The sequence below is a fragment of the Magallana gigas genome, chromosome 2 (assembly GCF_963853765.1).
Source record: "Magallana gigas chromosome 2, xbMagGiga1.1, whole genome shotgun sequence".
In the NCBI taxonomy this organism is placed as follows: domain Eukaryota; kingdom Metazoa; phylum Mollusca; class Bivalvia; order Ostreida; family Ostreidae; genus Magallana; species Magallana gigas.
The window spans coordinates 22,981,656-22,996,629 of NC_088854.1; the positions used below are offsets into that span (position 1 = coordinate 22,981,656).

At 31.0% G+C, this 14,974-nt stretch overlaps 1 protein-coding gene across 7 annotated transcripts in view; it reads right to left on the bottom strand.

Annotated features, from left to right (window-relative positions):
- LOC117681472 (sacsin-like) overlaps nt 1-14,974 on the bottom strand; it is a 166,813-nt gene that overhangs the window by 13,181 nt on the left and 138,658 nt on the right. For 5 of the 7 annotated variants that reach the window (XR_010710893.1, XR_010710894.1, XR_010710895.1 and 2 more), the window contains 3 exons: nt 10,943-11,050; nt 8,652-8,799; nt 219-1,781 (listed from right to left, as the gene is read on the bottom strand). Coding sequence is in view for 3 of the 7 variants with exons in the window: in XM_066075676.1 (XP_065931748.1) it covers nt 219-1,781; nt 8,652-8,799; nt 10,943-11,050 (1,819 nt within the window). In the remaining 4 variants the exon portion in view is untranslated. Of the gene's footprint in view, nt 1-218; nt 1,782-7,046; nt 8,800-10,942; nt 11,051-14,974 lie in introns of those variants that run through there. The other 2 variants (XM_066075680.1, XM_066075679.1) reach the window with 2 other exon arrangements.

Below are 14,974 nucleotides of genomic sequence, written 5' to 3' on the forward strand. Positions count from 1 at the left end.
GAATTAAACAATTTTGACAGAAGGCGTCTTGTTAATTTTAACCATGTGGTGTAGTTGCCCTCTAAATGTAAAAAAGTACCAAACAAATTTTAAGAATTCCGTCATACTCTTCAGTACACATTCATGACCCACTTACAATAATTTTCCCAATTTATGTTTACGTCTTCATACAAATGCAAGTTTTATTACGAATGACAAAAACTGAAAACGACATGTACCTGAAATAGCAAGTTTCTCTAATAAGTGACCAAATTCAGTTGAGTCTTTTAATACAAGGGAACCTTCTTTGCCAATCAAAATTTCCAAATCCTCTTTTTCACACAGGTAAACAATTTCTTGTTCACATCCTTGTTTTTGCTGAAAAGTATGGTACTTCTTGTTTTGAAGTGGTAGCAACTCTATTCCTTCCAAGTCGAACAGATTGCCATCACTGCAGCAATACATAAGGATATGTTCTTTGCAACCTCTTTGAAACCCAAAGTATTCATTTTTCATTTTTAAAAGATTTCGTGTTTTTAAAGGACTAGTGCACTTTAAGTCTGCTAGACTATTCCATTGATGGAAAAGGTCCTTGTGATCTCCAAGAATAACGACTTTATATTCATATTTCAAGAAAACATCTATAACAGAGTCCCTGACATCTTCTTTTATGTCATCTTTGAAAATAGCAAAATAAGCATCTCTTGTCTGGACCCATGTTTTTTTTTCAATACACGGTATTTTTGATTCCAGCATATATTCATTTATTTCTTTTTCAACACAACCCCAATTGTGCTTAATGTCTTTCTTTCTGGGAATACAATGGTAAAATATTTTCAAATCCATTTGACCTAATTTTGGGTTGTTGCGCCAAAACTCGAAAAGTTCTTTATAAACAATTGGTAAAATCTCATGTACCATGCAAATATTCCACAACATGTCATTTTCTAGATGTGATTTGCTACTTGTTTGATCATGGGAAGGCCACTTTATATGTTGTCTAATACTGTCAAGTGAAAAAAATCCATTCACATGGACTGGCAGTCCAGTCGAACTTTCATCCTTAAAAGGTAGTGGTAAAAAACAAAATAACTGACCACATGCGATGGGTTGGTCAAGTCTTGCTGCAATACCAATGTATGGTCTGTATTTGAATCTTCTGTTTCTTATAAGGTTTGAGATCTCAGCACTCATGGTACCTGCATGGAAATAATTGATAACCAGCCACTCCTGTCTTAGAGTTTCTTCACCCGTCTCAATATTGTATGTAAGAGTACATTTCATCCAAACTGGATCGCAATGGTCAATCCATTGTTCATCGCTTTCCATATGATCTTCAATAGATTTTATTTCAGTTTTATATCTTTCTCTTTCTTCTCTGATACCTTTGGCACAGTTTTCATCTAAAAACACTACAGTATCAGTTTCCCAGCTGCTATCTACCATTTTGAACAATCCAATTTCTTCAATTGATGTCAGAAATAGCATATCGGTGCTAATTTCTTTCTTGAAGGATGCGAGGAGGTCTGAAACTTTCTTGGGTGTATAAACATTTTCCGACAAGTGTGACGGTGAATTTCTAAGGGGAAACCAGAACACTGTTCCAGCAAAATTCCCTCCTCTGATGGTGTCTTCATTTATTCCAAAAAAGTTGTATAAGGGTTCTAATCCTTGCGGACCACAGATATCTTGCTGCACAAAATCTGATATTGACACCTGACAACAAACTCTTTTGGGATCAATCTCCTCATATAATGGATCAATGAACAATATTGATGTTCCACTAATTACCACAACAGTATCTGTGCAGAAAAAAAGATCCATTTTAGATAAGTGTTTGAGACTGTTTTTCTTGAAAATTACATTTCTAAATGACAAAAACATTAATTATCAACATGAGAACTATTTTAGATGCTTTATCATATTCTGATTTGTACACAGGGCGAAAAACCATCTTTAAGCAAGTCCTTAAAGGTGGCTTAAAGGTGACTTAAAGGAGCTTAAAGGCTATACAACCTTTAAGCCGCCTTTAAGTCACCTTTAAGCAAGTGCTTATAGGTCCTTAATGTCCAAACTTCTTTAAGCTACCTTTAAGCAACCTTTAAGCCACCTTTAAGCATCTTTAAGTGGCATTTACGCTCTCTTTACACTGCCTTTACACTGTCTTTAAGTGGCCTTTAAGTCAATATTGATCAAGCTGAACAATAAAAACATATATTAAATGCAAAAGCTCTTTTATAGAGATGGAAGGGGGTCATCCGAGTGATAATATAATTTCCAAGGAAGGGGGGGGGGTGTTCCAGGCGGTTTTAATCGTCGCTCCATTAAACACAGATCGCTATCATCAGCACCGCTCCGATGGACACAGATTGCCGTTATAAAATGAATTTTTGGGGGGTTTCAAAATTATTGTAGGGATGAGCGCAGTCTCTGTATCTTAATATGTGCATAAAACTAATTAAAGTTTGTTTGTTTCCTATTATATATTAATCGGTGAAAAATATCTCTCTCTCTCTCTCTCTCTCTCTCTCTCTCTCTCTCTCTCTCTCTCTCTCAGTTCAGCTGGTTATTAAACAAAATAAAGATAATGAACCAAAAATGCATGATTTAATTTGTTAATCGGTTTAAGGTTTGTATTTTTTTTTTCAATTTTCATTATTTCTAACTCTAGATCTGCTAGATACATGTTAAAGATGAAAAGACTCTCAACTGCCTTTGTTATATCGGGCAGGATATAACTGCTTTGTTTGTCTAGACATAGTTTTGTTCGTTTGTGTATATCTAATTAGAGTCTATTGTTTGTCCAACTTAAGAAAACCCCTGGAACTAGCACAGAATATACAAGATATACACAACAGTTGTGTCGTGTGCCCAGGTGCATGTTTGTGTATATCTAATTAAAGTCTATTGTTTGTCCAACTTAAGAAAACCCCTGCAACTAACACAGAATATACAAGATATACACAACAGGTGTGTCGTGTGCCCAGGTGCACGTCAGGGTTTCTAAAGGCGTTGAATCTTAGTATGTACGAGTATACGATAAGTCTAGTGAATAAAAGTTAATTTACATTTGTAATTCATTTTCAAAGTATTATTTCCTAGCTCTGGGTTTCAAAGATGTTACGTCTACAAATTAACGATACATGTATGTAAGAGTAAAATCTTGAGGCTAATTAATTAATGTACCGGTGATCATAAATAGGGGTTGATTATTTAAATATATGTATAAGGGTAAATATGTCAAATATACCCGGCCTGGCACATCATACAATTGTATGTACAAGTCATTTGCAATTGCCACATGCAGTAAATACGTCACCGGTAATTGGTAATTTTGTTTGTTATAGAATTGATAGTTTAAAAATCATGTACATACAATTACATGTAAATATTTTTTTAACATATTGGAACGGCGCCGCGATCATGAAAACCGGGAAATTGTGGGAAATTGAACAAATACCCTAATAGTATCAATGCATTTAATAAAAGAAATGATTTCATTTTCTTTCTTACATTTTTATAGCTATAAATTAGATGAATTACGTATATCTACTCGGTTTAAATTTATTAACTAAGAAAGCCTACTATACTGAACCTAACGGTTTCTATTTAGGTAATAATATATTTTTGTTCACTGAAGACCGAGTTCCGTATTTCATTCTAAATACATGCATGCATGTAATTTATAAATTAGATATAATTGATTGTTACAAACTGAATGGTGTGTCAAAATCTTTTCAAGTAAACACATTCAATACAGTGATTCAATATCCACTGATATATAGGATATAAAAACGCTCTTAAATATGTAAGTTGCCGTGGCGCAGAGGAAGTGTGGTGATGCTAGTAAACTAAGGGTCCCGGGTTCAATTCTCACCGCGGCCGGTTTTTTTTTGGTGTTTTTTTTTTTCATTTTTCTTTCTAGAACAAAAACCGTTTTAATACCTTTTCTTTCATAAAGTTAATACATTTTGTTGGAAATTAAGCACAATATTGAATTAAATTTTTTTTAATGGCTTAAAGGTGGCTTAAAGGTGGCTTAAAGGTGGCTTAAAGGTAGCTTAAAGGTGGCTTAAAGAAGTTTGGACATTAAGGACCTATAAGTTGTCCTTAAAGGTGGCTTAAAGGTGGCTTAAAGATAGTCTTTAAGCTGCCTTTAAGCCATCTTTACGCTTTCTTTAAGCCACCTTTAAGGAATACATATAGCTTAAAGGTAGCTTAAAGGTGGCTTAAAGATCGTCTTTAAGCTACCTTTAAACACCTTTAAGCTATCTTTAAGGAGGACTTAAAGATGGTCATTCATCCTGTGGTAATAACGATAAGAACTTTCTAAAAGTCGAAACCAGACTTTCATTCCTGATTGTTCTCATACTGTGGTATTTTTAATCAACTTGAGGTATCTTGTCATACATACATGTAACATTGCCTTTGCAAAATTTATTTAAGCAGGATTTACACTTTATAATGCTTTTTAAAAAATAAAAGTGTTTAAAATGTTTATTTAAATCTTGACATTTTCAAATTAACTTCTGCTAATTAAAAGATATTCTTCAAGAACAACTGTTTTGTTAAGTTGACCATTAAATTGTGCTTGAAACATACCATAAAATCAAAGGACGGAAACTTTGAAAAGCGCATCATATTGTTGCTTTGGAATACGTAAGAACGGCGAACGCAATTCATTTCTACATTAGGGATTTTCATGAAAATTTTTATGAGTTAGAGATACATCAATCAAAAAATAATATGAAAATCAAGTGAGATTTTAAGTAGGAACAATTTCAAAAATGTTTGTATTACTTCCTTTTTTAAATTAAACATAAAAGGGAAATGCATTATTGTGAGAGGAAAAATTATTTTAAAAAAATCTGCAAAAGATTTAACTTAATTTTGCAAAAAATAACTTAAAAATGACCATGTCATTGAATTCATTTTTACAGGGGCAAATGCACAAGTACTGTATGTTGTTTTTTTTTCTTCAAATGTTCATGAAAAGAACTGCACAAACGTTAAGAAAAAGGTTATGTATATCATTTTGAGGTTATTAATAAAACAAACAACTATCAGCGTGTGCTAGACTCTTTTTATAATAAACACTTAAAAATTTAAGCGCACGGGCAGTTTTACTCTCTTTCCGATAATAGTATTGAAGCAAATCGGAATGTTAATGATTTGTTCGCTGGCTCAAACTCTGTTAACCTACATATGTAGACGGTTATAGATAATTTGAGCTAATATAAAACTCACATCAGTACTGGTTCTGTAATATCCCTAAAGAAGCGTGAGCTTGTTTAATAATGTTGAAAGGAGTATTTTAGCATGTTAAATTATAGCAAAAGTCAGTTCATACTTACACTACATAGTGTTTATTTATAACGTAGAACAGCTATATACTGCGTAGTAAGCGATTTTCATTGATTTTAAATGAATGTAATGATGTTCATAACAAACACTCCTTCTAGTTGCTCGAAAATATCTGTGCAAAGCGAATTGGGTCTGTAGTCATCAAGGTCAAGATCTTATAAATGATTTCCAAATGTTATTTTAAAGGGGAAGGATAGTCAAAAACATATTTTATTACATTAAGAAAGTGGTTTAGATTATCACAAGTGGTCATGCTGTTTTGAAAATAAACTATATGATTAAGCTTTAATGCACGTTGAAAGTTAGAAAAAAGAATTTACTGAAGGCTAACATGATGTAGAACTCTTTTGTATAACAATTAAAAACCAAAATGATTAATTATTTTGACGTCACACCAGCTATTTCGGTCTGGTTTACATAAATTATACAATGTACAAAGTGTTTTGAATAAAACGTTGGTTTTGCCTTTTTGTTACTCGATAAAGGAATACTGATAAAATTGATTCTAAAGAATAAATACATGCATGCATAAAAATATGCATTTTTATTTATAAATTACAGCTAGTGATCGTCTATCAAAGTTTGAAAATGACCTCGAGTAAATGTTTATTTCAAGTCAAGGTCTTCGCTAACTGAAAAAGTATAACTGTTATCGGGATGTTTTAAATATACTCTCTTAAATCAGAATTACCATGTCGAAATAACGACAGCACACGTTTTCTAAATACGATTCTTGGCACCTTTTGACAATTTCCACAACTGCGCGGATATTCCTCCGCAATAAACTCAGTTTTTAGATTTCAACGCACATGCTCCTTTTGACGTTGGTTTGTAATTTAGTTGCAAGTCAAAGATAAAAGAACGGTCTCAAAACGATATTGTTTCAATTTTTCCAGAACTTGTTATTTACAGCGAATATCATTATTTAATGATACTAATGCTATGTTGATAAAACAAACCGGAATAGATGGTGTGACTTCAAAGATTAAAGTTCAATGACACTCCCCATACCGGTGCGAAATTTAAATTAACCCTTCGATTTTCTTGATTTATTTATTGTTCCGGGTTTTTTAATTAAAATAAACACGATTTACAATTATAGTAGATGATAAATGGTTGATTTATTATACAACATGTTTTAGCTTTCTTCCCCTTTAATGCAAAATACAATATGACGTCATAATTTATTTGAGGTATCTTTTCCTCGTGTAATACGACTTCAAGAGAATTATATAGAAAATGAGACTTTTACTTGACATCACATTAAAAATCCTTTAAATCTAGACAACCATGTTTCATTTAACGTCACTCTACATTGTATATTTAGTTTTAGAGAAAGTCTAGGCATTACGCATATAATTCATTTGTCAAAACTGAAAAGTCGATGTTTCCTTCATATCTTATTAAAATAAAAGTTTAAAATACCACTGTATAATATGTTTATCTTTTAATTAAGCCCCGGTTTACCTCACCAAACCAGTAGTTGTTTTTAAGCATCACTAAAAGAATTCATATTTAGAAATTCAGAAATTTGTAAGCTCTTTTTATTTCCTTGAACTTGACCTTAAAATACCAGGCATTTAAAGCGGCAAAAAACATATGTCGATGTTACCTTGGATAAAAGTAAATTATAACTAAAATACTCGTACCGGTTTAAAATTTTTAATTTTTACAATAGTTGACCAAAAGTACGTTTTAAAAAGTTTTTGGAAAGGCAACAATTATATAAAAGTCCTAACGGGATTTGAACTACAGATTCGTAATGAATGTTCTGTCAAGTTCAAAGTGTTTATCCAGTATAATGTATTTACTATATGAAATAAGCCCATTTATTTGTTTTGCCCCTACTGGTTTCCACTTAACTTTCAAATTGTTAAAACGAAGTATTGGCCTTGACATCTGGTGTGACCAGAGACCATGCCTTTTCCTAGATAACACAATTCATTTGGTTGAATTTTGCTCAGAGCTTTTGGATTATTTTAAGTTGCAGATGGAAATGGTGTTACACTTATGGAAAGAAAGAACTTTGGTTCAGTGTATAATTAGCAGTATTTTTAAAAACCGCTACTTCGTTCTTTCGGTTTAAAACTGGTTTAATACTGTGAATGAATCAAAACTCTGCAAATGAATCAATTTAAAAATATGATGTTAAATAAAATGTCCAAACAAAAATAAGATTTGCAACAGGCGCCAAAATTGTGGATTTTAAAGACAAAATGACTTATGGTTTAAGATGGGGTGAGGAACCTGCATTTTGTGACGTACTTCCTATCGAAATAACCAATCAAATATCATTTTATGAGTAGTTTCTTTCCCAAAACTGTTATCCAAAAGCGTACCGCGGTAAGACATTTTAAAGAATTTTAAAATTTTTTCTCACAGACGTGTGTTATTGCTAAAGGACTGCGAATGATAGCATTGTCTAGCCGCCTAACTAAAAGTCATTTTTTAAAAGTTGTCTAATTTAGGTTATTTTTTTTTAACATTAACATTAACGTATATTTTCATTAAATATAAATGATTTGGTCAAACAAAGAGAGATAACTTTGTATTTTGGGTTAAACTAGCTCATTTCATAATAGAAAATAACGTAAAACGGAAATGTTTTTTAAAAACACCCCCCCCCCTCCCCCACCGTGAAACAAAAATTCCTTTTGAGGGCTTTTAATTATTGTTATTTAGCATATTTTAACCAAAGGGTTTGTTGTTTCACGGGGGGAACATGTGTCTACAGACCGGAATACATTCCCAAAATGAATTTTGCATTGTACAGTTTCGAAAAATAATTAACAGATATGAATTAAAATAAAATTTTACTTAAATATATATCGTAAATATCTTATTATTAAGTTTTTATGCACATATTGGCTGCTTAATAATATTTTCCTCTCATAGAGACCGATTTCAATAAATATTTTAAGACCCCGCGTTAGCAAAACTTTTGTTTAAAAATAAATAATTTGATTACAAATTTTTGTTTATATAAATTGATCAGGATTCGATAAAACTTTTTAGTAGAAAACTTAGCTTTTGAATATCTAACAGAAATTTCGAAATATGTGGATGTAAAATGTAGGCGGGAAACGGGCCTTAGCGTTCGCAGTTGTACTTATAAGAAGTGATTTGTTGTTCTATCATAAATTGTTTAATTTTCATGTAAGGTTATTGTATTATTTTGTTTTAATTCAATTTTTTAAGAAAAAGTCTGTCATTAACTCTTAATAAAACTACTGATAATTTTGTAACTCTGTAAGTCTTGGCATCAATTGAAAATCCCATATGAAGGTGTCGACATTACATATAAGCACCTGTAATGTGAAACACAGATTTGAATCCTATTCCGAACTTTCCCACTTTCAGGGGATCGTCATGTTTGTTGCTCTTTCTGACCATTGTAATTCCTTCCCAATCCTTCTCTTCAAAGACCGAGTCATTGTAGAAACAAAAGGCTGGCCCCTAGAATAATTAGGATGTTACAATGAAACTGAAATACAATAGCTACATCAACATTTCCACGCGGGTGTGAAGAAAGAACCAGAATCAGGACAAATACATGGGAAGAAATATTCCCAGGACAAGAATATATATATATATATATATATATATATATATATATATATATATATATATATATATATATATATATATATATATATATATATATATATATATATATATATATATAAAACCCTCAATGGTCGGTGAAATATATATAAAACTTAAATAAGTGAAAACACAAATATCGAGTAAAATAATCTGTCTTCATTGAAAATGCATATCTGTTACCTCTGACCAAACTTAGACTAATAATGTGACATATGAAACAAAGAAGGTGATAAAGAGAGTATTTATGTTCCAAACATATATGAATCTGCAACTGTTTTTTTTATACCTTTGATCAAAAATGTATTTAAACTCGCTATTAAACCCTTACCAAAAGATGTTGCCGCTCGTAAAATATCCCACCAGATGCCATGGTTTCATTTGTAATCATGGGCACCAATTTCAACACTTAAGATAAATTCATTGTTTAAAGAATACATCATTTCGAGAACAATATTCCGTATAAAAAAATAAAATACGAGTTTCATGAATGTTGCAGAATAACCTAGGAGGTCAGGAAATGTTGTTTTGAAATATAAGAGCCGAGGCTCTTATATTTCAAAACATATTTCGAGACCGAGGAGATTGTCATTATCATTTATTTTTATTCAACTAACAGCTCAGTATTTCCATAAGTCATTTCTACTAAAGAGAGAGACGATTTAGGTCTGTGTTGCCCTAACGTTAGTTTACAAGTGTGTCTATCACAGGCTTCCGATTAGAATGACATTCAGACGACTTTTTCTTTCGTTGGATATATAACAATCTTCGATCGTCAGCCATGATCGATAACTCTAAATTACTTGGATTTTTTTCTATTCGTACCATAAATCTGCCTTTTGTATAGACTAATTAATTTGTTTACTTGTGTTATTATAACGATTAGGTATTCAAGAAAACGCATGGCTTAGTGGTTCAACGGAGATCTATAAATATAGGTAGAGGGGCTCGACTTACAGATGCATCGGTACAATCTTTTGTTTTAAATTTTATTTCAAATTGTATACATGACATTATATCGATCATATGCAAATTTGCAATAACTTTGTAAAATGCATGGATACCATTAATGAATTTCTTGTTATTTAATTTCATTCATAAAGTTTGTAGGACAAATTACATTTTTATGATGAAAAAAAAAACACTTTGAAGCTGAAGTTCTAGGAAACCTCAATACACTTCACTCAAAATTTTTTTGAATCATATTCCTTAAATTATAAGGGTGCTTTAATATGATTATTAATACTGCACGTTAGTTATTTTAGGTAAAACAGGCAGTGCAAATATGTTAAGAGGTCCTTAGAAAAGCAGCTTCAACTAAATGAAATAAATATATAAGGTAATACACATCGTTTATTTACTGGAACTAAGGTGTGAAAATGACATGATTTTAAAACGTTTTATGTTAAAAAGTTATACTTTCATCAGTACGAGGCGTATATCTGATGATTTATAAATGACATTCATGGTATATTAGAGAATGATGGCAGCAGCTTCTGTTTGATCTCGTAAATAAATGTTGTATACTTTTTAGAATCTTACTTATACTGGACACCTATTTTTGTGGATTCTATAGCAAAAATCATGCACTTTTGTATTTTGATGAATATATTGATGAAACGACAGCAGATGCACACTGAGAGCCAAACGACTAAGAACTACAGGATAAACATAAAGCATGTCCCTAACTATCCACTCTCTCAGTTTGGTATAGAATCTTTATGACGTACATGTATAAATTATATAAGATGATGATAGATTTTTCTGTTCAGTTTTCTACCTTAAACATTAATTTTACCATTTGATGGACTACAAAAGAATTAAACCTACACTAAAGTGAAGTTAAAGTCATTAATAACATTTCTTAACAATAGATATATTTTAGTATCAGTCTAATATATTGAGTTCAATAGAATTTTTTATAATTATTCAACTCACTGTGAATATGTCTGTTATTTAACTGATTCTGTTTTTAATATGAAAACTGAAGACTTACTGATAAATATCTGTTGTACGGGTCGGGGAGATGTTCTGATGAGGATGAAGGACAAAACCCCATCTTGACAATACGAGCCCCTGCATCCTCTGCATTTTGTAGTAACTCCTGAAATTCAATATGAAATATATTCATATTATTTAGTTAAGAAATAAACAGCGATATTGTAAGTTAATCTGGATATGTACTTGGTTGCTAAAGTGATACATTTTTTGAAGCCCGAAGATTAAAGTAACAAGCTCATCTCCCGGAGAACTTTTTAACATTATTATTAATAACTAATGTTTACGTTTGAGAAAGTCAAATTGGTCAGAATTTTATTTTTCTGTGTGTAATGATAATGCAAAAGTTTAACCACGAGCTTGTTATTTATCACTGAAACGCTGAAAATATGACCTCTTGATCTGTTAAAATGTTCAGATTGAATAAACGTTTTTGTTCTGACTGTTCATAAAAAGGAAGTATTTTTGCAGTGTAATAACTATGTATCTATGTACATTCCACTGAGTAAGGCTGAAACTCTTTGTACTCTTAATGTCTATAAATTAATCTTATCACGGCATATGAATTAATGTCACCGATCAACGAATTGTATTATATTAATTAATTTATCATATTTCACCAATAATCTGTTTAAAATAAATTACTTTTTACCCTTCGCTATCTGAATTTTTTTTTACTTTTGAAGTACAATAATTGTTGTTTCTTTTTTCAAAATAAACGTAAATATTAACAATTTTTGATGATTTATTATTGACGTCGTGCCTTTAGTAAATGATATACGTTTTCAATTGCAAAGTTTCTTTAAACTTGGCAGCAAATGAAGCGGCGACATAAGGTTTAAATATTCTATAGCTAAAGAACAAAAAATTTATTTTTACCATTGTCAGATCTAAATTGCCACAAAGTTACGCAAAATTTGTAATGCGTGTAGATCATTTGTAGAGTGCGTGTAGATAAATTTATAATACCCTTGTATACTGATAAAAATAACATATAACTTATGTTCTTTCATATAATGTTGACTTGTATTTTTTTTCTAATGTCATAGTTTATTTTTTCTATATTCTATATTCCAGAACGACTTCATAATAACTACTAATATGTATGCCTCATTTAGATTGGCTTTTAACTTAATAAACAAATATTCGCACTCTCTATTGATAGTATGGTCAATTAAAAAGTAACAAGAAATTGGCAAATGTCATGACAAAATGGCTGTTTAACTGCATCATGCTATACGTATTATAAATAAACATTATCTTTAGTTCAAGTGGCTGTTGTATCTTAAATTGAATCCTGAATGAGAACAAAAATCAATCATTCTATGACTTGGATCAAAGAAATTCTAGTATATATGATCAGAGATAAAGTTACTCCAATGATTCACCATATTAAAATATTTTTAACAAATTGTTCTTTTGTAGAATAGTTGGTTTAAGGTGGCTCTATACACCACTTTTTGATGACGCAGTACGGGAGGGTGGCTTTGAATTTCTCTCAGGTTGGGATACATGAAATCCTACGAGCTAACTTTCCCTTTCATTTATTAATCCCCTACCGATTTCACCGGAGGGGACTATAGCTTTCCTCTGCGTCCGTCAGTCCGTCTGTCCGTCCGTCTGTCTGTCTGTCCGTCCGTCCGTCTGTCTGTCCCACTTCAGTTTTCCACACTTTTTTTCTTAATGCGTTTAAGGAATCATATGAAATTTGCTAAAGAGCTTCAAAATATCAAACTACAGATAAAGTTCACACTTCTGTAGCGTCTGGTTAACATATTTTCGAGAAAATTAATTTTTTATATTCCAATTTTTTAATGTTCGGGTTCGATATTTTGCAAAACAGTGCATTGTTTTCACAATTTCCACAAAACGGTAGGGGACGTGTATTGCTTATGCAATACTCTCAGAATGCTTGTTTGACTTAGTTTTGCATTAAGCGAATATATTTACTTATGTAAAACTATAATGAAATGTTTATGTATTTATCATTCCAACACAATATTTAGGGAATTTTCTTCAACTCAGATATTGAAAAGTCCTCAAGGTGTTTGGGATTTGGGATTTAGGAACCATAACTCTTTCCTAAGGAACTTTCATACCAAATAAAATTTAAATTTTTTATGTTTATTTGCAATGATTTTCATTCAATTTTTTCATGTCACATTAATTGAAATACGTTTTCTTCTAACCCCAAGCAGCTTTTTCAGATGATTTGTCAACAGAGTAAGAAGATATGAAACATGAATTGGAGAAATCTAAAAAAAAATGCGATATAAAATTTTTGAATGTTATGAAGTGTTATATTTTTATGTATGTCTCTAAAGAATATATCCATTATATGACAAAATTTTCATCTATTTTATTTTATTTTATTTCATCCACTGGCAGTATATGACATTAAGATCAATTCTATGTAAGAATCAAAGATTATAAAAGGGTCTGGCTACGCATAGTCACCAATTTTCCTAATATTTCATACATGGACACACCTAGATGTAAAACGCAAATAACCACTAAAAGTTGGTTGCTAGGGGAAACCGTTGCCATAGTAATCGAGGCTAAAAATGGAAAAATTGCAAAACTTACCTACTTTGAAGCCATATCAGAAAGTTTTGCCCACTAATGTAAACTATCAAAGATATAAAACAGCCTTTGTCCTATTTTCAAATATTTATTTATATCAGAAAATTGATGGAGAAACCAATACTTTTTAAATGTACCATTGAAACCGTTACAAATTTTTGAAATCAGCTCTTTGCGGTTTTTTGATAAGCCGGAAATGAGAGCTGTTAAAGTTTTACATCCATATCAATGGCCATGCCATATATATATTATTATGAATATTGACATCCATTGCTATGGCAACAAGGCCAAAAAAATAGGAAAAACTGAGAAATTGAAGATGATTTTGATATGCATTAATTCCCGATTTCAGAATTTTGTAGCAATTGTTTAAGTTGGAATTTGTAAAAACATATCTAAATTTTCATTACATACCACAAAAAGCTTTGTTATGCAACAGAGAAGTGTTGTTGCTATGGAAAATTAAGTTGCGTAAACAATTACACAGAAATTCTTACTTTTTAAAAGGTCCATAGCAACGGCAGTTATTTTTTAGAAAAATACATTATTTTTTTTAAGTGTCAATAAAGTTAAGGATATACTTTTTTCCCCCACCATTTGATTTTATATATATAAGTGAATAATATCCATTCAAAGATGACTAAAATTATCATAATTTTTCTTTTTTTTAAGCTTGTTACCATAGCAACGGTTCTCAATTTTCATATCTAAATTTTTAATTGCACAATCATAATAGTGTTTACCAAAAAAAATCCAAGATTTGCACTTTTTATTGAAATTGAATGAAGAAAACAGATTTTAAAATTTCTGTTTAGTCACCATGGAAACGCTCTTAAAATATGCGTTTCTCCATGATTTTTTTTCTTCCTTTCAAAAAATTACAACTATTTCTAATAATATATTCTACCATGGACACCCCAAGTACTGCACATTACTCACAATATGTTTTCAAATAAGCATTAAAATGCCATTTTTACATCTTTACCCTTGGTTATCATGGCAACGGGACCACATAGCAACAAACTAATGGTGTTAGGTTTTTTACTAATTAAAGTCTAGTATGAAGAAAGTCCATGACTATGCGTGGCCACTGAATTTTGATTCTTACATAGAATTGATCTTAAAAATGCCACTTCATTAAGAATTTAATCAAAATCAGTCAAAAATGTAGATTTTGCTTATTTTTTTTTTCGATTGAGAAATATAGAGAGTAACAATGAACGAACAAATTCTTCATTGGATGAATCTTTGATAAAAATAGTTTGGTTGTTCAAGTTGTCAAAAAAGCAAACATTTTGCTTTAATGATATCATTGGGGAAACTTTAATCAAAATGATAATCATGAAATAAATAACCATAAACATATCTACAAAGATAACATATTAGATCAGTAACAAATTGTGGTAATTTTACAGGATCATTATCATACATAGTTCTTTCAACAGTT